The following is a 24,708-nucleotide window of genomic DNA, read 5'->3' on the forward strand; positions in this document are numbered from 1 at the left end:
TATTCATATTTATGTTTTTTCAAAAAAATTAAATGACACATGCTATGGTTTTACAAGTCTAAAATAAATTTGAAGCATTGTTTTCCAACCCCTATTAAGGTTAGGTTTTCATCAAATCGAATGTGATTTCTACTTTAATCAGACCCCACCCACCCAACCTCTTTGAAGTGATGAAATGAGATAAAAAAAATTACTCGCACCCGTTGTAGATCAAAATAATGAATGCAAGATATATATCTCTTTCTAGTGTCGGCTCATTATATTCTTAATATATTTATATTCATATTTATTTCTTAACCATAATTAAGAGATCTATACACTTAACCATAATTAAGAGATCTATACACTTAACCATAATTAAGAGATGTATAATTCTTCTATAATTTTCGAACTGTTAAAATTAAATTGATTAATTTGATGTAAATATTTAGTATGGTGGGGGTGGGGGAGCCCTTTTCACGTGGGGGTTCCATTGGCAACGCCGTATTGATGGTTGTGTCTCATTTATGCTCTCTCCACTATGTCTAAACTCTTATTAATGGTTTATTTGACTACACGCACTTTGGTACTATTGATCCCTTAGAAAATGTGAATAACAATCTAGATTTAATAATTCTCGTTATGAAATTAATGCATCACGTTAATTGTAATAATTTCAACAATCCCATTAATAATCCCCATAAGTGGAACATTGAATAATGGTCATTATTGTTAAGCACAACAGACAGGTAACTTGTTCTAAGCAAATTAAATAACCTTAGCCTAGTAGTATAACGAGACCAAATGATATGGATGATCTGTTCAAGTTAATCAGAGGTATTTCCGATTTTGAAGTCAAACCAGATTTTCACTAAAAAGATTCAATATAAAAAGAAATAAAGACATGAAATAGTCAAGGAGACACCATATTTAATACTATATACATAATAAAAGATTGAGCATATATATACAATATCATTTTCCGATGAATAGATGTCATTGACTTGCCTTGAACAAAAATAGCTTACCCACTAAATTCAACGTACATCTATTAGGTATCAGATACAAATGGTCAAATATTAGGGAAACATATAAGATTTTGAGCTTCCCAAGTTTTCAACATTGTGTTATCAGTTCCAAGATAGGTCCAATACACATAGGCAGATCTAAAATTTGATCTTTATAAGTTCTAAATTTTAAGACATTGACCTTAAATGCTAATAACTGAGTTTTAGTTTAGTTTTTGTACATATTTTTAGTATAATGTCTGAAGTAAATTCATATCTAAATGCCATACATCCGTCCCGACCGGATTTCTACTAGACTTTAGTTTCAAGTACATGGGAATCAACGAGGATTTTGTTTAATAGTTATTTTTTAAAATTATTTTCTTGGTTCTCATAAATCCTATTAACCCTATTCATCAACTTTAGATTATTTTTTTCCAGTGTCAACTTTAGATCATTATAACATATTCATTTCTCAAAGCACTTTCTTGTACTTTTTTGTTTTGGCTTTGGATAGAAGTCGTGTTATTGCCTGATTTCCATGGAGACAATTGTAAGAGTGATAAGAGTTGAACAGATGTAAAAGAGTACAATAAAATTTATATTTTTGTACATACTGATACTGACATTCTAATGAAACAAAACGGAATTTGGGGATTAGATTGATCTGAGGAAATTATAAACAAATTAATAACTCTAATATATTGTTGAGAATAACAGTATATCCAAAAAGGATGTTATAAAAGCCCTCAAGGCTAAATACATTAATTGTTATTAACCGTAGTTCCTCGTATATAGGTACCTACAATATACAATTAACATATAGAGTAAATTCCACTTAACCCCCTTAGTGGTTGAGAAACAATACTCCCATATAGAGTAAATTCCACTTAACCCCCTTAGTGGTTGAGAAACAATATTCCCTTCACAATCTGTGATTCATTTCAATCTACACTACACGAAAAATTTATAAGTCCTCTTGTTTATGATTTATGCGCAATCTAATTAGTTCAGGTGCATATTTTTTCTTCAAATATATAAGTGAACTATGAAAATCTCTCCAAGTTGTGACCATTGTTTATGATTTATGCGCAATCTAATTAGTTCAGGTGCATATTTTTTCTTCAAATATATAAGTGAACTATGAAAATCTCTCCAAGTTGTGACCAACATAATAAAATGATTTCACATCTGAAACAAATGAAAGAGATAAACCGTTTTGCTGGAAAAAATAACATGACTATAGTAATCTTTTCAATCAGGTAAAGGATTAATGTTTGTCAATTCATAAAAATGCAATATCGACGTCGTGATGTAATTTTCTTTCATTGATTGTATCACTCTAAAAATGAATGGAACATATCCCTTTCTTAACCAACGGTTTCGGCAGATTTAGAGTTAGGATTTTCGGTAGTAAAATTCAAAATAAATAGAAGCAAAAAATTGAAGATGTCAAGAAAATTCAACATCTAATATATACATAAAAGTAATTTTAATTTTAAGTATCTAGCATAATTTTTTGATAAAGGAAGTTCGGGTGAACCCTTATGCCGCCCTAACTCTGCTCATGGTCTTCCATTCGAACCTTCCCTCAAAAATAAAATAACCTTTAATAGGAACAAAACTTCCAGGCACGAATATGTATTAATCAGTGTCTAAAATCTAAGAAACAAAAAAAAAAAAAAATTACAACCAACAATTAAGTATTTCTATTAATTATCCCTACAAAAATTAATTAAGTTACACAAAGCAAAAAAAAAAAAAAAAAAAAAGAAACACTATTTCTAGAGAGAATTATCCTAAGAAAAACTACATAAATAAAGAAACACATACTTTTAATCCTTACGCACCAAAAAAAGACATAGATATGCAGACGTGGATTAAACCGTGCGGTAGGTCCCACACATCCTTTTTAATATTTTTATCTTTTTAAAAAAAAAATTGAAGCGGGCCGAAAATGATATTTGAACCGGGCAAGGCCCACATAAACGGCTCAAATATCGTTATCGTGTTTCCTTAAAAACTGCTTGAATTGTCAATTTATCAATTTCTCCCGAGATCTCGAGATTTATACTCTTTTCGCCGACACCAAGGTGCGTTGCTATACTCCTCTATTTTTACCGCGGTAACTTTTTTTTTTTTTTCTTCTTTTACTGTTGTTTCTTATTTTTATACTTCGATTATCATACTATTTTGTTGTAATTACTGTTATTATTTTGTTTGACTTATTATTTTTTTTTTTTTTTTTTTTTTTTTTTTTTTTGAATTCCAAGGGTCTATCGGAAACGGCATCTATACCTCCAAGATAGGGGTAAAATTTACGTACACTTTACTCTCCTCATATCTCACTTTGTAAGATTACACTGGGTATATTATTATTGTTGTTGTAACTTTTTTTTCTCTTTTTCCTTTCACCACTTTTACCATGAAGTCCGGTATTCTCTGCAGTCCATTCTATTTAAGATTTTGACACTCATTAAAAGTTAATTAGTAGCATTAATAAGAGATTATTTAACTGAATTATCCTTTATCTTTACTCATGCATAGAAAACTTTTTTTTACGTAAAAAGCTATATAGATTACTCAATAGAGCAAGAATATATTTGAAGAAATAATATTTAGTGTCACCTTGATTTCTTAAAATGACGCTCATTATCAACCAAATTTAAAGGGATAAAAAGTCACTAATGAGTCGGATGAAATACACGGTAATTGAGATACGTGCTAGTATCGTAGAATATTTGACTAATCAAACCCAAAAATTTAGATTTTTATTTGGTTTGATATGTTATCTAATCGGTCAATGTGGGTTATATACTTTGCCAAGTTGTTCCTAGGTATTAGATTGGCTACCTTAGGCTATGTCCACATTAACTCGCAAAAAAAATATAGTCAGTTAATCTGCTCCAACATGAACCAGCTGTTAGCGCAATAGGACTTCTTGGTTTGCTATTCCTTTTTCTATTTTTTGTAGCACTACAAAGTTCAGTCTATCTCTTAATGAGTTTTAGCAAAGAACTTGCAACTGAAGAATAAAGAGAAGAAAAAACAAAGAAGATTCAGCAAGCATTGGCCATATCATTGAAAAGTCGCATTTTTATTAGACTTGACATAGTAAAAAAGCAAACTTCTTACCCCTCTCTGGCTCTCCTTGTATAAAGCCCAATAGTCAATATTGATTATTATGACATGTCATTTACAGGTCACCCAATCACAAGGGCGTTAGCCACGAGTAATTGCCTTGATCACACCGGATAGCATAATAAAGAACGTTTACACTAATTAATCCAAATAAGAATTTTGTGTGTGTGGGTTGGGGGCCGGGGGGGGGGGGGGGGGGGTTAGCTTAGTTTTTTTTTTTTTTTTTCTCGTCTTATCCAATGCACCAACACGCAACACATGAATATCAAGGTAAAGAATATAGAGTTTACATTGTCTCAACAAGGCAGCCTTTAAGCCTGCTCTTAACGGGATGGAGAACGAAGATTACTTCAGAATCCATATAACTACAGAAAGATGACAAAGTCAAGACGAGAAGAAACCAAAATTTTTTTACAACGAAAACATAACCTGAATAATAAACATTAATAAGAACAATAATTAATTGGTGACAAACCTTAATATTAGCCTATTGTTTGATCCCAATTGTAACCATAGTACACTGTACACATCTGCTGCATAAACTCACCAATCAATAGTCGGGGATCCTGGCTATTAGAGCTCCATGTTACACGTTGAAACAACCAATCAATAGACCTCCACACAGTTATTCCGACACTGCAACTTCTTGGTCGACTCTCCAATAATTTGCATCGTTGTACTCTTTTACTCCTGCCCCACCATCATCTGTGCTCTCCTTTTCCGGTACCTTGGAAACAATGCTCCTCTTCAATGGAGCGGCTTCGCCAACAATCCCTTCTTTAAGAGCATGTTCCATCGCCTTCTCAGTACCCTCCAATTCCACGCCAACAAATTCAACATCCTCTTCAAACAAAGAAGGAACGGTAGTTGCTTTCTGACTAGAATCAGACCCCGAACTTTTGCTAGAATCAGGAGATGAGACACCATTTGGAATAGATTCTCCACTACAACTAGTAGTGGAACTAAGTGGTGGAGTTACGATCTCCACTGAGTTGGCAAGATGGTCAGTAGAGTTATTATGGTCTTCAAAGGGGTTCACAGTGGATCCACCAACTTGAAAATTTGGGGCATCCCCCCATGCTACCCATTCGGGCATAGACGTGTCTCCAAAGGGGTCATCATTCTCTGACGTCTCGAACTGTACAGGAATCATGTCAATTGTGGCGCCTGCTTTCTCATTCTGTTGATTTTGGTCTCCACTGTTACCAGAATTGGTTACACTGAGCCCACTAAAGGCATTTGAACTAGAGCTGGAAGTTGCATTAGAATTTTTGCTCTCAGCCAATTCATCCTCCTCTCCAACTACCACTTCATCATCACTATTGCTTTTGCTACCATTTGACGTTCCATTGAGGTTAATATCCTCCATAGCATCAGCAGGTGAGGTGCTCATAGAGGCATCACCAATTCTATCATCTTGGAACGCAAACCAGTTTGAATTTGTGAACAAACTGCTGCAGAAGTGGAGAACGGGAAAAAAGGAAAAGGTAGCCATTATACAAACAGTGGTAAGTCCCAACAGATAAAACTGAAAGATATTACAAAACTGAATCTTGTATAAACTATTAGATTTTTTTACATCCGCCTGGAAGAGATGTAAGTTCGTTGTCCTGACCTTAGAGGTATTAAGAGTTCCAGTTAGTAGACCATTGTTTTCATGACGATCTTTTTAAGACACTGAAGACCCAAAGTGAAGAGCACACGTTTACCAGAGTCAAATAATTGGAAAGAAGTACATAAAATTCTTTCGTCATCTGTATTCTTTTTCTTTTTCCACTTTCTTTTCTAGAAGCAAATTTACTCAAGTTATTCCTTGACAAAGAAAAAACATGGGAACTTGAACTCACCTCCCCTGATCATCTGCCAACCTCAGGGATGATATCACAACTTCAGCAGACTCGTCATCAAAATAAACATCCTACAGGGCATGAACATAACACTGAGGAACACTATGGCAAATGATAACAAATAGCAAATGCAATAATTTTGATAATATATCCACAAGGAAGACGAGATAATCAGGGATATGAAAGTATTGACCTCATCATCTCGTTCAAGAGCTCCATGCCCCTGGAAAATGCAACAGAGACCGTGAGCAAACTGACATTGAAAGTCCCCCCCCCCCCCCCCAAAAAAAATACCAAAGGTTGAGTGGGGGGTTCCAGTACAAAAATGCTAATGAGTTTACACATTCCTCCTTTTTCCTTTTTGCATGAGGAACCCCACACTGTCCCAACTTTCACCTCCCAAAACAAAATAAAAATTTACCTCTTCAGCATCATCATTATCATATATGGTGTAGCGAAATGCTTGACTCAGATTATTCGCTAAAGCTGCTACATCATAATCTCTGTCATGAACATCTTCCTCGTCGCTCTCCCTCATTCTGTCGTGCAATGCAGTTGGTCGGCTGGCCATACAAATAAAGGACATTAGCATAAACTAGTTATTTCGTAGAATAGCATTAGAATAGAAAAGGAATAGCCAAGGAACTTAAAAAAGTAAATTTGCCACCAAAAGAACTTTACAAATAGACCTCCACCCATCTTTAACAGTTTTTAAAATCCAAGTTTATCCCAATGAATTCTGCAAGCCTCTCATGACAATTTCATTGGAGAGTTACCCCCAAAATTTGTTTCATCTATAATAGCAAGACGTCCAGGACTACTAGATCACAAAAAAAGCAAGTCTTTCAGTCAATTCCTGGCTTACCCCACCCACCCCGATTTCCTCTTTTCCCCATTTTTCACTTCCTCATATGTGAAATCAAAACAGTGACAGAGACGGTACAATGGCCGGAGAATGCAGCTTGTTAGGACACCAACAACATACTGAATGACTTGCTTGACATATCAGATACTCCAAACTTCCCTTTCTGCATACTCTCTATTTAGTTTTCGATTTTGCATTACTGTACCGGGGCACTGTTAACACATAAAAATATAGTCCAGGAATGGTTCCAAGCAATAGCTTCAATACAATAATTATCCAACTTCAGATCTATGTCGAAGTATAATGCAGACAACCAATATGATAAAACCTTACCCACAAGCCCAGCGGTAGACGTTTTCTAATGTATTACGGTCCTGCAAGTCAGTAGTATGCCAATCACTCCATTCCATATTTTTCTGGAGTACAAGATGAGTGGCAAAACCAGTTAGAACAGAAACATCATCATTATTTTTTTGATAAGGTAAAGAACAGTTACATCATTATTAAGAGACAATACCAACAACAACAACAACAAGCCCAGTATAATCCCACCATGTGGGGTCTGGGGAGGGTAGAGTGTACGCAGACCTAACCCCCACCTTGAAAGGTAGGGCGGTATTAAGAGACAATACCAATTTCAACAAAACGTTAGCAGGGAACCCGTGAACTAAAGCAATATCAATACCAACAGGCACCTCAAAATAAACACTGCCCGCACAAGGGCGGTGATTATTGAGTTGTGAAAAGGAAGAGTAACTGAGAGATCTTTCAAATTCAAAACATTCTTTTGTCATGCACAGCTGAATAAATATCAATGTACACTCAAATATTGTCAAAAACAAACCAAGCTTCAGCGCACAAAAACTTTATAAGAATTTCTGGAGTGTGGACAGGCAAATAACTGTGTGTTGAAATTCTCTTCCCGTGCCACCATGAAGTTTCAAAATAGAAATTGTCTTCAAGGAAAACACAGTAAATTTTATCATTAAAGCTTCAGTAATAATTACTCCTCATTAGAGAAAGACCCATAATCTAGGTTCTGCGAAGTGTATCAAGCAACAGAGTTATATCTGACAAACCTCAAGATGAGCGCGAATGAGGTTGTCATTGCTCCCCAACTGAATGAGGTTGTCATTGTTCCCCAACTGAATGAGTTTGTTAGAAATCCTAGTTATATGCCCTATGTTACCTACTCGGGGTGCTTGTTTTCCAGTAGCCGGTAAGGTGGGCTGCATCAGTTAAAAAACACCATTAAATACTTGCACAAGTCATTACCAGCAATGGGACTGCGTACTTCAAATTAAACAGACTTATCCTTGACAGGGGGAGAAAACTCGGGTGAATTTTTATTCAAAACTGAAGGGGGATAGTGTGCAAAATCAAAAACCTCAAAAAAAGAATTTCGTTGCTTCACAAAGATCAACCTGATTTCCATCACCAGAAACTGTAGGCTGTTTATCGGTTTGAATAATTTTGCCAATCAAATTGCACTCCTCAAAAAGATGGTCAACGATTGTAGTGTTCTTACTTTCTAAGCATGAGTATATTATACTCTCCACATGATGATGTAATGCATTGTTATAGGGGTACCTATACAGAAATTAAGCAAATCGTAAAAATGTCGAACAGAAATTGGTTTTAAAAAATTCAATAATAAGATCTATGACCATTCACCCCCAACTACTTATTAGGCCAATAATCCAGGAACATTGACACAATATCTTACTCAAAAAAGAGATTCAGGACCCTCTCAATTGTCCCAGAGCTGATCAATTCTTTCTCTGCAACTTCATTGCCAGTCTTCAGTAGCACAGAAATGAATTCCACGATCTACAAGGAAAACAAAATACTTTAAGATGGAATAATTAAAAGATTTGGACAAGATTTTCAACACAATAGACCACAGACACCCATTCTGCAAGCACTCAAGAACTGGATATACTCATTCAAAGCTACCATCTCAAATAATAGAGCCTGATAAATATATCCCAAATTTCCATCAGAACATACACAAGATTTATAACTCCTTTGCGACAGAGCCATAAAACCATTTGATCTCTTGACAACAAATATGAAACATCATAATAGTGAAGTTCTCACTTCGCAGATCCCAAATAATAGAGCCTGATAAACATAAACAAGACTTATAACTCCTTTGCAACAGAGCCATAAAACCATTTGATCTCTACAACAAATATGAAACATCATAATAGTGAAGTTCTCACTTCGCATATCCTCCTGAGGGAACACCAGTCAAATAGGAAAGGATTAACAAGGGCCAGTTCGTTCTTCCAGGAATATAACCAAGACAAACCTTTAAGCGATGCTTTCCAAGAGGCGGCCTGAGTTCTCCATATGTTGTGGGCAGAACCTTCTCATCAGATGACACATTCAACAGCTCAAGCAAACCGCCTGTGCCATAAGTGATGTAAAACGTTATTAAAATTTTCAAGATGAGCTCCAAATAAAGAAAATTCACAGGTACAAGTAGCATGCATTCTGCTTGTCATTTTCTTCTTGTTTTTGCTGGGTGGCAGGAGGAATCACTTTGTATAGATTTTTCATTTTGACACTTCCCTATGAACTGGTCACTGGTAGAGAACTTGACATTGACCTTTTCTGCAGTTAAGTATTCAAATTCAAAAGTGTCAAAACTTTCACAATCAGAAAACTTACTAAGTTTAGGAAGCATTGCATCGATAGTGTCAGCATTGACATGCACGGGAGACTCATAAGCCTGCTGGTTCCGGAAAGAATACATCATAGATGATGGAATTGATCTTTTTGGATCCAGTATAGAGATGCAGACAGACAATGAATGGACAAGGGAAGACTTCGAGTGTGAGTCTTCGAGGGCATGACCAAATATCCTGGCAACAAAACTGCAAGCAGAGAAAGTTGTGGTGCTTAATGAATTAAAGTCACTATCTACAGAAAAGATATCCCAAGACAGAGACCAACTTCCAAGAGCAATATCAACCAAGTTCCAACAAACCTTGGGCTGGATAATTTGGTGGCAAGAGGGGACGGCGTGTTTCTGGTTATTGCACATAGTGATTCTGCTGCATTAGCATGAACTTCAGGAGAACTCTGAAAAAAGAAAGCAGTACATCACAAGAGTTTTGAGCGTGAGGCCGTCATTCAGTAAAAGACCAAGTCACACTAGTGCTTCAAAACACAAAACTCAGAAATATATTAACTATTCAGAAAAATAATAATTAAAAAGGGAAATGAAAACAGAATTTCCAGTGAAATCAATTAAGGTGGAGAAAGAGGACATGCATCTATAATTGGATAGGATTCGTTATAGTCTAGTTGTCTGGTAATAGGTAATTCTTATCAGCTAAGGGAAAACATCCAAGCTCCTGCTGCTAGCCTGCTACTAACACCAGAAACTCATTAGACTCCGCACACCACTAAATAAATACCAATTTGACATTGAAACCAGCAAAGCATTTTTGGAAGGATGATCAGTAAAGGCATTGCAAAGGTATAATGATAACAAGAAACACAAGAATAGATACCAACCAATAGGCGAAGCAACGCAATCATATAATACTCTAGAAGGCACATCCAATGCTAAAATGCTAAATTTCCGCATGTGTATACATCCAACCACCATTAATATAATATCAGGTAGAGTTTTTCACTTACAGAGGGGCTCAATTTGTCCACTATCATTTCTAATAGATTGCTCTCAGTCAACCATTGCATCACATCCGTAGTAGTGGGGTACATATGATCATCAGCTCCTACAAGTCGCACCAAAACCTTCAAAGAAAGAACTTATTAGAGAAAAAGAGTTGCCTCCACTAGATCAACCATATCACAATGTGACTTATTAATGGTTGTGTCAGATAGTAGAAGAAAAAACGAAGCTAACTAACCTCCATTATGGATGTGATACCAATCAAATCCACCATCTGTTGGAAAACATCATGATGGGCCTGTAACAAGAAAAATCAGTAAGAAAATGCATTTCAACAACCATTTACAGGATGCAAAGGCACACAAATTTGCATTAAATCATCTTCCACATAGAGTTTGCTCAATGAAATAACCTAAATTATGGTTCCTAAGAATAACCCCCCCGCCCCCTCACATAAGCGAGCTCTATGCAATAGTTAAAAACTAGTTTAACCATGGGATGAGATCATGATTCTCCTAGCTTCATCACCCACTCACCGAGTCTAAGAAGATTTGCAAGAATACACATCAAATTCAACTTCTCCAACAGATTCATTTAACTCCTTTCTTTTTTTGAAATGGCAGATCCAGTTAACTCCTTAAAAGAACATAATGCAGATTCCGGACCCTGCAATTACTATTCCTTCCCAGTGTATCTTAATCCAACCTTCTAAAAAAGTAAATTCCAAGAAGAGCCAAGCACAAGCTCTCAACGAATGCAAGATAAGTTAAGCGACTTTGGTATTAGACAATGTAGGCTTCTAGAACATAGAATGATTTTAAAATTTGGAAAATGAAGCGACCGCTTAAGCTCAAGATGGAAAGGGAGCAAGGTCAAACCAACATGAAAAAACAAAAAACTATTAGAAGTAGAAGTAGAAGTGGAAGGAAAACATAAAGATCATAACTTCATATATAGTGAAAGCTGGCCACAGTCGCCATAAAAGAAGCCAGAAGCACAGTGACGCACATTAATTAAAACCCTAAGACCTAATCAAATTTTGAGAAAACACTGATGATGCATAAGAAGGGGAGCCTTGGCGTAACTAGTAAGTTGCTGCCATGTGACCGAGGTCACGGTTCGAGCCGTGGAAACGACCTCTTGTAGAAATGCAAGGCGGCCACGTACAATAGACCCTTGTGGTCCGGCCCTTCCCCGGACCCCGCGCATAGCGGAGCTTAGTGCACCGGGCTGCCCTTTTTTTTTAATTGATGATGCATAAGAGAAAAGGCCTACCGGAGTTTCTGAGATCCTAAGGCTCTTCTATAGATTAATTGGTAAGCTAAGGAAATAATACAAGAAGAATAACCGACAAAAGCAAAGTGTTCTCTTCAGAAAGCAAGGAAGTCATAATCTTATTATTTAGAAGTGAGACAAGACCCTAATAGGGTCAAAGTCAACGTAAGGTATATATTTTAGGAAGACTATTCGAGATTTGGAAGGGATTAAGTATTTAATAAAATAATATATCTACCCAATCGGAATGACAAGGGAGATGAGAAGATATGGAGGGGGGAGGCAAAATCTTATTATTTGGAATTGCCAGAAACGGGAAGTCAAGGGAAAAGTTCTGGAACATCGATTCTCCAAAATAATTAGCCTTCCTCTCTGTTGTGCAGCATAGGATGCTACCCGAACAATTTAAGGAATAGAACAAGATTTTTGTGAGTTGGTGTTGCATGTGCAAAGAATCTACAGAAGATACTAATAATCATTTTGGTTTATAGGTTGGCTTCGCAACTGCTAACCCTCCAGCTCTTATTGTTCAATATCTTTGTGGGTGTTGCTGAGGACGGCGGAGGATGCAACCATGTGTTAGAGATTACATAGGATTGGCAAGGTAAAGAAGCAGTATGATGGCAAAATCATGTCCCTTTTGGAGCATATAAAATGAAAGGAGTAGAAGACTATTTCATCATACTGAGAATCATGCAGCTTGCATCAAGAGATCCTCTTATTGCACTTGTATTTGTGGCGTAGAGAGAAACTTGCTATTAGTTCGTCAAACCTGATAGATGACTCAAGTTCAGTTATAGTATACATATTCTTTTTTACACCGACTTGGTGTTTATGAGATTTATTGTGTCTTAATTAATAATCTTCTAGAGACAAGTAATAAAATATATATTTCTTGATGGGAAACCAAAACGTCACAGCTTTAACTACATGAAGCAGGAAAAGCCAAAAACTTATAGGCAAACCTGAACATAATTCATAAGTATAGCAGTCTTCCGCACCATAAGGCATATCACCACCTACAATTCAGCAAGAACTACATAAAGCAACTTCTTTTAGACCAAAAAAGAAACGTTTCAACAACGAGTAGTTTGTCCACAAAGCTTGCGGATGAATCAAATTTTTACCTTACTAAAATACCCAGCCAGCAAGGCGCTATGAGGACGACTTGGTTCCAGAAAGGAAAAGAGCAAATTCATTAGCTGCAGCAAGACAGATGAACGATTGAAACGTCAGAGCGAAAGACCTTCATTTTAACTTAAAATATCTTTACTGCATCTTGTGAATAGAGTACCTCTTCATGATCCACTAAAGTCCTAAGGATGACATCAATTTCACAGGTAAAAATCTCACAGGCAATGAAAGGGAACCTAGATTGTGAAACAACATTAGAAGCAAGAAATAAATTGTTGTTAAATGAATAAATTTAAGAAAACTGCAGACACTTGCAAATAGAAATACAGACATAACTGTTAAAGCAAGGTCAAGTACTGCAGAAACTTACTTAAATGTTCGTCTGCTATCAGCATCCTCAGAAGGCTCTTCAACAATGTAACGCAGCAACTGCTCAACCTGCGTTCTCTCTCTCAAACTGAAAACAGAAAATGATAACCATGTCTCAGTGAATCTGAAAGTTTAAGCTTAACTAAAAAAAAAAAAAAAAAATAGTCAGGAACTACATTCTCTCCGGGCGCGTGTTAAATTAAAAGCATCTATATAAGTTAAAACTGGGAGAAATTTTACAAATTTATGAGACGACTGTTCAAAGCTTTGCACTCTTGGATTATTTCTTCTTCATCAAGAAGCTCTTCCAAAGTGAAATTTTCCTTGTCTAGTACTGCTTCAACCTAAAATTCCAAGGAAAGAAAAAAATCATAAATAACAACATTCACCAGGATGGAAAGAAAGTCAACAGGAAAGCAGATAAACACATACTGTATTGAGGTAACAGATTTATTACGCAAGCTAGACGTAGTCAATATCGCAATATGACTAATGTAGCACCAGGTTATGCAAGAAAAAAATGTGCATAAAGTACTATAAAATCACATTATCAAATGCTCCTGCAATCAGATGGATATTACAGCTGCAATGAAGGATCGGCAATCCGGAAAATACTCCAACTTAAAAACCGTTATGAATTGCACAGATATTCATTTTACTAAGTCCATTCCTTTTCAAATGAACTTATGTATTTGTTAGATTCAAGAGTTATCATCGTGAACTCAATTAATATGAAATTACAGAATAGTCTCAAAGTACTTTAACCAAATTCCTTAAAACATATATGACGATTCTACTCACTTTTGAATTCAATTTTTATTAGAAGGAGGACAAATAATAAAATCAATGAATTTAGCTCAAAACAATTACTATGAGCTAAACAGAGTTAAGCTACAACCAGCGCTAGCAGCAAAACCACTAGAAATACATAGTTGAAACACCAATAAAAACACGTTCACGATCTATAAAAATAGTCTGAAAACAACAAGTACACTGCTCTGCCAATTCAATATCACAGAAGTAATATCACAGAAGATCAAAAAAAATGAGTCAATAGATTTCTTTCCGCGCAATCAATTTGAAAACAGAGGAAAATAATATAGTTTCACATAGTTGAAGCACCAACAAAATCACGTTCATAATCTACAAATCAAACAAGAAGGACACTGCTCGGCCAGTTCAATATCCCAGAAGATCAAAATATGCTTCGAAACACAACTTTACAAGCAAAATATAACAGAAGATCAAAATATGCTTCGAACGCAACTTTACAAGCAAAATATCATAGAAAAACAAAATAATTGAGCTCAATCAATTTGAACACAAAGGAAAATTGTAAATATGCTTCGAAAAGCAACTTCACAAGCAAAATATCACAGAAGATCAAAATAATTGAGTAGTCGATAAATTTCTTTCAGCTCAATATCAATGTGAAAACAAAGGAAATTTTTACTGCACAGTAGACATAGATGAATCATTGTTGAAGCACAACAAGTACATTGCTCAGTCAATTCAGTCTAACAGAACATCAAAATATGCTTCTAAGCAACTTTACAAGCAAAATATCAAAGAAAATCAAAATAATTGAGTCGCGATTTCACAGAGATCAAAATATGATACGAAACGCAACTTTACAAGCAAAACATCAAAATAATTGAGTCGATAAATTTCTTTCAGCTGAATCAATTTGAACACAAAGGACAATTGTAAATATGCTTGGAAACGCAACTTTTCAAGCAAAATATCAAAATAATTGAGTCGATAAATTTCTTTTATAATTGAGTCGATAAATTTCTTTCAGCTTAATCAATTTGAACACAAGGAAAATTAAATAGATAGCATCAAAACCACTAGAAATATATAGTTTCACATAGTTGAAGCACCAATAGAAACACATACATAATCTAACACTGCTCCGCCAACTCAATATCAGAATTAATTGTAAATATGCTTCGAAACGCAATTTTACAAGCTAAATATGAGTCGATAAATTTCTTTCGGCTCAATCAATTTGAACACAACGAAAATGGTAAAATATATATTGAAATAATAGCTCAATTCGAAGACAAGGAAAAATGTAAATTTACAAGCAAAATATTGAAATAATAGAGCAACTTCACAACCTCATAAATTTCTTTCAGAAGAACACAAGGAAAAATATATGCTTCGAAACGTAACTTTACAAGCAAAATATTGAAATAATAGAGCTCAATCAATTCGAAGACAAGGAAAAATGTAAATATGCTTCGAAACGCAACTTCACAAACAAAATATCACAGAAGATCAGAATTAATTGTAAATATGCTTCGAAACGCAACTTAACAAGCTAAATATGAGTCGATAAATTTCTTTCAGCTCAATCAATTTGAACACAAGGAAAATCGTAAATATATGCTTCGAAACGTAACTTTACAAGCAAAAATATCGAAATAATTGAGCTCAATCAATTTGAACACAAGGAAAATCGTAAATATGCTTCGAAACGTAACTTTACAAGCAACATATCGAAATAATTGAGCTCAATCAAGGAAAACTGTAAACATGCTTGGAAACGCAACTTTACAATCAAAATATCAAAATAATTGAGTCGCTAAATTTCTTTTCAGCTCAATATCAATTTGAACACAATTAAAATTGTACTGCACAGTATATATGGATCCATAGAAACATACCGGTGAACAAGAGGAAAGTACTGGAAGCTTCCAAAACATATTCGAATCAGATAAAACGACGGCGCGCCGTAACAGATCTGTAAACCCTAAAAATTGAATGAATCTGAGAGATTCGAGATTGAGAACCCTAGCTTTTGTAAACCCTAGCTTTTTTTTTAAGATCAAAACAAAGTGAAAGCCGTAAATATCGATATAGAGAAAGAGATAGATAGAGAGAGATTTTTTTTGTATAAAAATGGCAAAGAAGAGTTATGAAGGCTAATGTTTTTGTTGAGATTGGGGACGGAATAGTACAACTCAGAAAGTTACTTTTAGTAAAATGTTAATAAAATTAAAATTACGTAGGGGACAATAGGTTTTGGTTACTCTGGCAGTGGTAAATTATGATTTTACTTAGGGGTTCAATCGTTTAACCTTCAATTAATTAAAATGTATGTTTGATGTGGTCGGTAACTTTTTCACTTAATTGTGTCAGTGCGGGTTATAAATACAATACGAATACGGATGAAACTAAAAAAAAAAAGTGCTATATATGAACTATTTTTTAAGTATGTTATAAGGTTAGAGGCCGTTTTGAACATGATTTCAAATCATGATTTAAAATTAAAATTTTGTTTAGATATATAATTTAGATTTTTATGTTGTAACTTTTTCTCATAAATATGAAAATCTCACCATTTGTGAAAATTATTAACATTTTCATACAATCTTATCAAATGAATAAATCATAATTGATAAACAAAATATCAGCATATCTTAAGACACCGTAAATATAGATAGAGGGAGAATATTTTTTTCTATAAAAATGACAGAGGAGGTATGAAGTACAGAACTAGTGTTTTTGTTGAGATTGGGACGGAAAAGTACAAAACTATTAAATTCAGATTTATTAGAATTCACGTCAAATCAATAAGTAACTTGATTAAAAAATAATTAAAGATTAGTTACGTAATTAAGATGAAAAGTTTCCTAGCAAGTGACGGAGGAATTTTTTTTTTTTTTTGAGAAAATGATAAAAATGATCTTCTATGATTGCAGGTAGGTTCAAAATAGTCCCTTAAGTATGCATTAAATAGTCTTGGTCCTATAAAGTTTCCCAAAGTTAACATTTTGAGTCTCTGTGATATATTTACTAAACTCTATCAGTTACGTTTGACGTGACCTGTGAAAAAAGTGGAAATTAGCAGGAACTCACATTTAGAGGCATAATTTTTTGGTTTTGGTTATTTTTGATTTATTTCTAAAATATGGTGCAGCTTTTTGAGGTGTCATTTCTACTACTCCCTCTGTCCCATAATAAGTGTCACCTTTGCCCAAACAAACTGTCCCATAATAAGTGTCACACTAGAAAATCAAGACTTAAATTGGCTAGTTTTTTTTTCAATTCTACCCTCAGACAAAAATTGACAAGTTAAAGTAATATTTAAAAGATGATTGGAAAAATCGCATAGTAATTTGGTATTGTTGGATTCCCAATATCAAAAGGTTTACTACTTGTGCATGCCTCGAGAGGAAAAAGTAATTTAGTTTTTATTATATAGGGGTGATTTGGTAAACTTCACATTGCATTATTGATTTTTTAATATGCGTATTTTTTGCCATGGTGACACTTATTATGGAACGGAGGGAGTAATTTTTAGTGTTAATGTAGTTTTTTGTGTTGCATATTTTAGGATTTGATGGGATTTTCTTGATGTTTATAATTAAATCTTTTTTTTCATGTTCTCGTCAAATATAACAGACATAAACTATTAAATATTTTACGAGGGGAATAAAAGTGTTAACTTTTGACAAACTTAAAAGACCAAAATTGGTCAGTGCATACTTAAGGTGCTATTTGACCCTACTCTCAAACATAAAGGACCCTTTTCATTTTCTCGAAAAGTTACACGTCTTACATATATTATTATTATTTAATTATATATACTTAATGATATATTTGCATTTTAATCATAAAATTAATGTGATGTGGTACAACATTTGAAACTGGATGATTGTTTTCTCTCTTACAATTGTGTATGTGCATGTGACAACTGTGTACCAAGTATCATCTACATCGAGTTTGAATTGCGATTCAAAAACTAGCACTTTATTTTTATTTTTGGAAGAGAGCAAAGATGTTCACGGTACAAAATTAAAATTGATAAATAAATGATCATTTTTAAAGAAAAAACAATAATTACATATTTAATAACAATCATATTAAAGAGATTTATTACTCTACAAATTTCTACTTAGTTTTTTTAGACTAAGGCCTGCGAAGCATATGTTATTTCTTAAATACAATGAGTGGAAAACTTATAAGGAGAGACCTCTTTTCTAAGGATATACTATTATACTAAGAGGCGAGATCAAGATACAAGTTATATGGGTTTGACTTTTAAGACTTTTAATATGGAATTCATTATATTTTAAAAATTATAGGTTTAAACCTATTGTTTATTATATTATAATATTAATGAGTTTCAATTCAAAAGTGCTATTAGATTCAGATGAACTCAGCATCACAATCCACAATAATGCATTCGCTTCCAGTATATGTGTCACAATCCATTATAGACTTGTGGTTGAAAACAAAAAGATTCATGTGGTATTTAGATATACCAGTCTCTACTTACATGCGTTGTCACGTCATTTACCAACTTGTTGTATTAGGAAAAATTCGTAGAATACAGCTGGACGAATACTGTGATCACGCGTGTCGTGAGTCCGTTCCAAGTCAGCACTCAAGAACTCCGAAGGTAATCTGGAAATTCAGGTCCTCGTTGGTCTGTTGAAATTACATGGTACTGGTTGAAGTGGCCAACGGTCAACCGTTACAAGAAAACCTTGCACCTTTCACGGAGCATTAATAAGAGTTATTGCCCTCTTTATTGTCCGTCATTATTGTAGCATTAATTCGTATTTTGATGGGGGCATAATTCATGGAATGCGTACCCCTTAGCCCAAGTATAAATAGGGCCTATCACTTCATTGTAAAGACACTAATTACAAGAGATATACCGCACACAAATTCAATACTCACTTTGATTTTTTACTTTCATTTCTATTCGGCTGAATTAACAGTGCAACTAGCGATTGGCCTGAAGAATCTAGCTCAAAGCTTCTTCAATGCTTAGGCTATTCTAACCCTTTATTTAAACTACATCTCATTTATATTAATTCGAACTGCAAACTTTATCATTATCTCTTCATATTTGATCCACGTATCCTTGACCACGTAAACAAATTCAACTGTACCAATTTACAGTAAACACTTGAGTAACTTATTAAGTGAGAAACGGAATGAAGAGGACGTACACAAACATGTTATCTCGCCAAATAAACCTCAATCATTACTTGAAGCTTGTTAACAAATCAGTCTTTACATCTCGACTGAAAATAAAGAAAATTGGAATGCAGCGTATTTCTTTTTGATAGATCAAGAATAAATATTTGTTCAATTGGAACGAGTGTAGTTTGAGTGTCTAAATAAAATTTGATAAGGAAAACATGATACATACAAGAAAGAAATGAGTTAAAAGTCCAAAAAAATGGTTGGACATTTGTGTCCTGTCACGGCCCAACTCACGGGTCGTGCGAGCACCTACCATATTACTAACCTAGTAGGCGAACCCTTACCAACCAACCCAAGCATATAACTAGTTTATAATAAACAAATTCTTAAAAATCACAAGATTAAAGTAAAAGCTCATACAGACTCTGTTTTAAACACAAGAAACTGAAAAGGACTCTTCAGGACCTAGTCTAGACATGTACAAGAGCTCCTACTGTACAAGAAGATAAAATAAATGACACAGCCTCTGCTTAGAGTGAGAGGAGCGAGGCTGTAGGAGAATGCCTGATAAATCCACACGAAGAAACTTCAACTTACACCTGCAACATACCTACACCAAAAAACCGTGTAGCAAGAGTAGTATCAGTACACCACACGTACTGGTAAACATCATGGGTCGACTAAGATTAGTTCACGCAACACAATAAAAAGTTAATAAGATAAGCGGCTAAGTCAAGACCCTCAGGATTCTCAATAGAGGTTATTTCACTCTCACGAACTTACCTTTTTACTCCCAACTATTCACTTCTTTTATCCCTGTAGGAATATACCGGTTATCTAACTTGTCATTTAAACCCATTCCACCTTCTCTTAAGTCTCATCTTCTCACTTACACTAACATCTAATTCCTAACTTTTAGCCCTAAAACCTTTGTACCCAATTCACTTACCAGTTATGATACCCCCATGGGACAAACTTACCACTTAGTACTTTATCTTTACACTTACCTTCATAATAATCACCACCTCACACAATCTCAACGAAATCATAAAAGACGCACAATGCAATATAACAGGCTGGCGGTACACACATGCATGACGTAGAAATATGAGATGTAATGCAAATGCGATGCAAGGGCCCAACCACGCTATACATACATGCTAATTGATGTCATTGCTCGGTAGGTCATGCACTTGTGAGGATCCACGTGTGTCCATGTACCACTGCGTCCGGATACCTATCGAACCCCGAGTCGTAAATCCTCCGCTCCGAAAAAAAACCTGGGCGAATCCACATCATATAGATTACTCGCCGTTACATTACGCCAATGATTGAGCCGATGATAAGACCCGCATATTCCACCCAACTCTCATAAGATCAGATAACACAACTGACACATACTCAGACTTCCCGCCCCACATATTTCCTTATAACCACATGCCATGTATGCAATGATGCAAGTGAATAAAACAAGTCATGAATCATGCCTTGATGGGTGTTGCACTATCACGATTTCCTTCAGTCCTCCAATACAAACCTCTTGTTAGCAAGTATGACAATCACATGAATATTTCAGTATACTTGGAAATAAGGACGGAAATCGAATACCCCTAGGAATACATATTCTAATCAACACAATACCCCTATTTCTAGCCATGATGAATAATCAATTCCCATCCCGTACACATAAACCTCAACAATGGTAGCACTCAAATAAATACTCATTATACCCTAGTTACTATTTACACACAATTTTCGTTGGGTTTTCCGAATATATCCATCCAAACTCCGTGTCTGAAGACCGAATCATGCAATCTCCCGTCAACTCTAAGTGTATTTACGATTCACTAATCAAAGTCTAACTCAAGTAAATCATAACCTACCTTGTTGACGAACAGCCAATTGAATCTCTATGAATTGCTCGCCTTCCTAACCTTCATCCGAATCCATGAGAGATGATAGTCGAGGGGAAAGATATGGAGAAAGTAGAAAGAGTCTCTTTTATTGGTGTCAAGGGTTTTTCCTTCTCGTGGAAACCTAATAGCAGCCTTGGAGAGTTTTTTATTAAAAAGGAGAGTGAAAAGTAAACTAAGTGACCAAAACGCGACTACTACCTCTCCTCGTCCACTATAGCAGACAAGGTCTCGCTATAGCGGTACCGCTGCGGTGGTCCCTTGACCGCTATAGCGGTCCACTTCCTGCCCTAGGCCTATGACTTCTAACTCTATTCGAAATTGATTTTTCCCACTATTAATCCTCAAAACACCCCATAGAGCTTATTATTTACGATCATAGACCTAAATTGAGCATGGATTGGCGAAATATTAAATAACGACCGGACGAGTCGTTACATGTCCCGGAAAAGAAAAAAGGTAAAGTGAAAAAGGAAAATAGTTACTGTAATGAAAAGCATGGTGGAGAGGAATATTACAGCCCATTTCCATCTTCCAGCAACTTGTGCCCAATTGTCCATCACTTTCCAGGCCACATACATACATCCCTCTCTTCAACTATCCCCTACTCCGACCAGTCTTTGCCGGACCTAGATTCCATCAATCCCCCGGAAACTAATCCCCTACCGGAGAAGAATTCTCCAACTCCAGATCTCTTTAATTGAAGTAGTTATAGATCACACAATTAATTAATCAATTTCTGATGATGATTTATTGGTAGCAATGGTGAATTAACTGAACTTGTTGTTTTACTAGTGGTTGTTACTGGTTGGTAGGCAAGAAGAAGAGGACAAAAAAAAAGGTACTCTTTCTCTCTCCCAATTTATGCGACACTGTTCGAATTTTGAGAGTAAAACTTTTCAATTTTGACCGTGATTTCGGACATATTTGGAAACTATGCAGGAAATACTATAAGAGAGGACAAATTAAGAAATGAGTGTGAGCAATGCGTCAGTGCATCCAGTTGACGCGTCACCATTACAAATAGAAGTAAACAACGTGCCGCGTGAGAATGAAAGATGTACAAGGCATGCCTGGCACTATTGGTGGATTCTTCTTACGTTTCGCTCAATTTGTATTTGCTGTTGTCTCTCTTTGCGTCATGTCAACTACCGGTGATTTTCCTTCCGTCACAGCTTTCTGGTAATTTATTTGTCTCTCAGATGTTAAGCTAATTTTTAATAAGAGGCCTATAGTGAGTGTGTGCTAATTTTTGATTATGCTGCTGTTGTCTCTCTTTGCGTCATGGTTACTACTGGTAATTTTCCTTCCGTCACTGCTTTTTGCTAATTTGTCTCTTTCTAAAAGTATTAAAACTATTAACTACAAAAGTTCAGTTCCGATCATGTTTAGATAATCATATATGTAAGCAGTTGGCGGAGCCCGGATTCATATTAAGGGGTGTTAAAAAATATAGATACGTCACCACGTTCGGTTTGAACACGCAACTTAGGGACTTTTCGTAACCCTTTAACCGCTACGCTAAGTCTTCAACTTGTGTTAAGGGGTGTCAATACTAATACACGTACCAATAAAATAAAAAAATTCACCTATCTATACAATGTAATTTTCCGGCGAAGGGGTGTCGCCGACACCCCTCAAGCAAGAGTAGCTCCGTCCCTGTATGTGAGTTAGATGTTGAAATTAAGGCGTAAGTAATTGCAAACGATAGCAATATTACATCACATTTTTGTCAATGAGCTCTCTTGGCAATATTTCTGTGTTAACAGTTGTTTCATTTGTACGATTTAATGTTGAACTTTAGAATTGGGATTTCAGTTCTGGTAATTTTTGTCCCTTTCTTCACTTTCTAAAAGCACAAAAGATGTAACTACAAAATTTTAGTTCCGATCATATTTAAATAAGAGATAATGGTCAAAAGCACACCTTAGCAGGTGTATGCGTTTCGTACTTGAACTATCACCAACTATTTATCAAAACACACCTCGAAATTAATGAGTCAATTGCCTTTTATGGGAAAATTAAGCTGTCACGTGCCTTTTGGCGATTGTTTTCAAACTCTTGGTCTAGTCAGCTTCGAGGTGTGTTTCGATAAATAGTTTCTGATAGTTCAGGTACGAAACTTGCAAAAAAGTGATACATCAGGTTGTGTTTTTGACCATTATCTCTTTAAATAATCATATGCAAGTTAGATGCAAGTTAAGGCATAATTGCAATTGAGTTCTCTTAGCAATAATTTTTTGCTAACAGTTGTTCCTTTGTACGGAGACTTGTTGCTGAACTTTTGATGCTTCATTTCAAGTTGTCAATAGAATGAAATGAGAATGTGCTGATTTTTGATGATCATATAATATGTGACTTCTAATGTTTCCCTCCGTTTGTCTTCGCTGTTGTTTCTCTTTGCGTCATGTCTACAACTAGTGATTTTCCTTCCGTCACAGCTTTTTGGTAACTTTTTTCTCTTTCTAAAAGCACGGAAACTATTAACTACAAAATTTCAGTTCCGATCAACAACAACAACATACTCAGTTAAATCCCACAGTGTGGAGTCTAGGGAGGGTTAAGTGTACGCAGACCTTACCCCACCTCGGGAAGTAGGGAAAGTTTCCGAAAGACCTCTACTCAAAAGAAAACAAGGGAAAATAGTCAGATACAGACAAGCAAATCAAAGCAATGCGAAAATGAGAAATAACAAGAGCAAAGAAGTCATAATAAAATAGCATGGAAAGACAAGACCCAACACATAAAAGCATGAATCAAAGGACAATAAACAGTAGAACAAAACTACGCCTACTAGTGCGAAAGAAAAGCGAGACTACCTACTACCTTCTATCCTAATCTGAGTCCTCCACAACCTCCTATCTAAGGTCATGTCCTCGGTAAATATATGCTTCGAAATGCAACTTTACAAGCAAAGTATCGAAATAATTGAACTCAATAAATTTGAACACAAGGAAAACTGTAAATATACTAACTTTACAATTAAAATATCAAAATAATTGAGTTGATAAATTTCTTTCAGCTCAATATCAATTTGAACACAATTAAAATTGTACGCACAATATATATGGACCCATAGAAACATACCGAGAACAAGAGGAAAGTAAATCGAAGCTCTAAAACATATTCAAATCGGGATAAAAACGACGCGCGCACACACGGATCCGTAAACCCGAAATTGAACCCTAGCTTTTGGGAACGAAAATAGAGAAAACAAAAAAAAGCTAGCTTTTTTTGAAGATCAAAACAAAGTGAAGCTGTAAATATATATATATATATATATATATATATATATATATATATATATATATATATATATATACATATATACAGAGAGAGAGAGAATTTTTTATTTTTGTATAAAAATGGCAAAGAGGAGTTATGAAGGCTATAATGTTTTTGTTGAGATTGGGACGGAAAAGTACAACTAAGAAAGTTACACAGTAAAATGTTAATTAAAATTAATTACGTAGGGGACAATAGCTTGTGATCTGTAAATTCTGATTTTACTTGTATAAAATACTTTTAACCTTCAATTAATTAAAATGTATGTTTTTCGTCCATGGAATATGTTATTTTC

At 35.1% G+C, this 24,708-nt stretch overlaps 1 protein-coding gene across 3 annotated transcripts; it reads right to left on the reverse strand.

Annotated features, from left to right (window-relative positions):
• Positions 1-4,378: 4,378 nt before the first annotated feature.
• LOC132065310 (uncharacterized) lies at positions 4,379-24,386 on the reverse strand. Of its 3 annotated transcripts, XM_059458638.1 has the most exons (20): positions 24,358-24,386; positions 15,939-16,095; positions 13,507-13,610; positions 13,268-13,354; positions 13,058-13,133; positions 12,891-12,965; positions 12,729-12,782; positions 10,727-10,786; positions 10,494-10,610; positions 9,835-9,929; positions 9,516-9,721; positions 9,154-9,251; positions 8,566-8,669; positions 8,264-8,429; positions 7,919-8,068; positions 7,173-7,255; positions 6,396-6,537; positions 6,168-6,197; positions 5,975-6,045; positions 4,379-5,581 (listed from the first exon to the last, which is right to left on the reverse strand). In XM_059458638.1, exons 2-20 carry the CDS (start codon positions 15,975-15,977, stop codon positions 4,753-4,755), a joined length of 2,586 nt encoding a protein of 861 aa, XP_059314621.1. In that variant the 5' UTR covers positions 15,978-16,095; positions 24,358-24,386; the 3' UTR covers positions 4,379-4,752. The 3 variants fall into 3 exon arrangements, with proteins under 3 accessions (XP_059314621.1, XP_059314622.1, XP_059314620.1); XM_059458639.1 differs by lacking the exon at positions 24,358-24,386 and having other exon boundaries at positions 4,379-5,578; positions 15,939-16,191; XM_059458637.1 differs by lacking the exon at positions 24,358-24,386 and having other exon boundaries at positions 15,939-16,191.
• Positions 24,387-24,708: the final 322 nt, after the last annotated feature.

This window comes from Lycium ferocissimum, chromosome 7 (genome assembly GCF_029784015.1).
Source record: "Lycium ferocissimum isolate CSIRO_LF1 chromosome 7, AGI_CSIRO_Lferr_CH_V1, whole genome shotgun sequence".
Lineage (NCBI taxonomy): Eukaryota > Viridiplantae > Streptophyta > Magnoliopsida > Solanales > Solanaceae > Lycium > Lycium ferocissimum.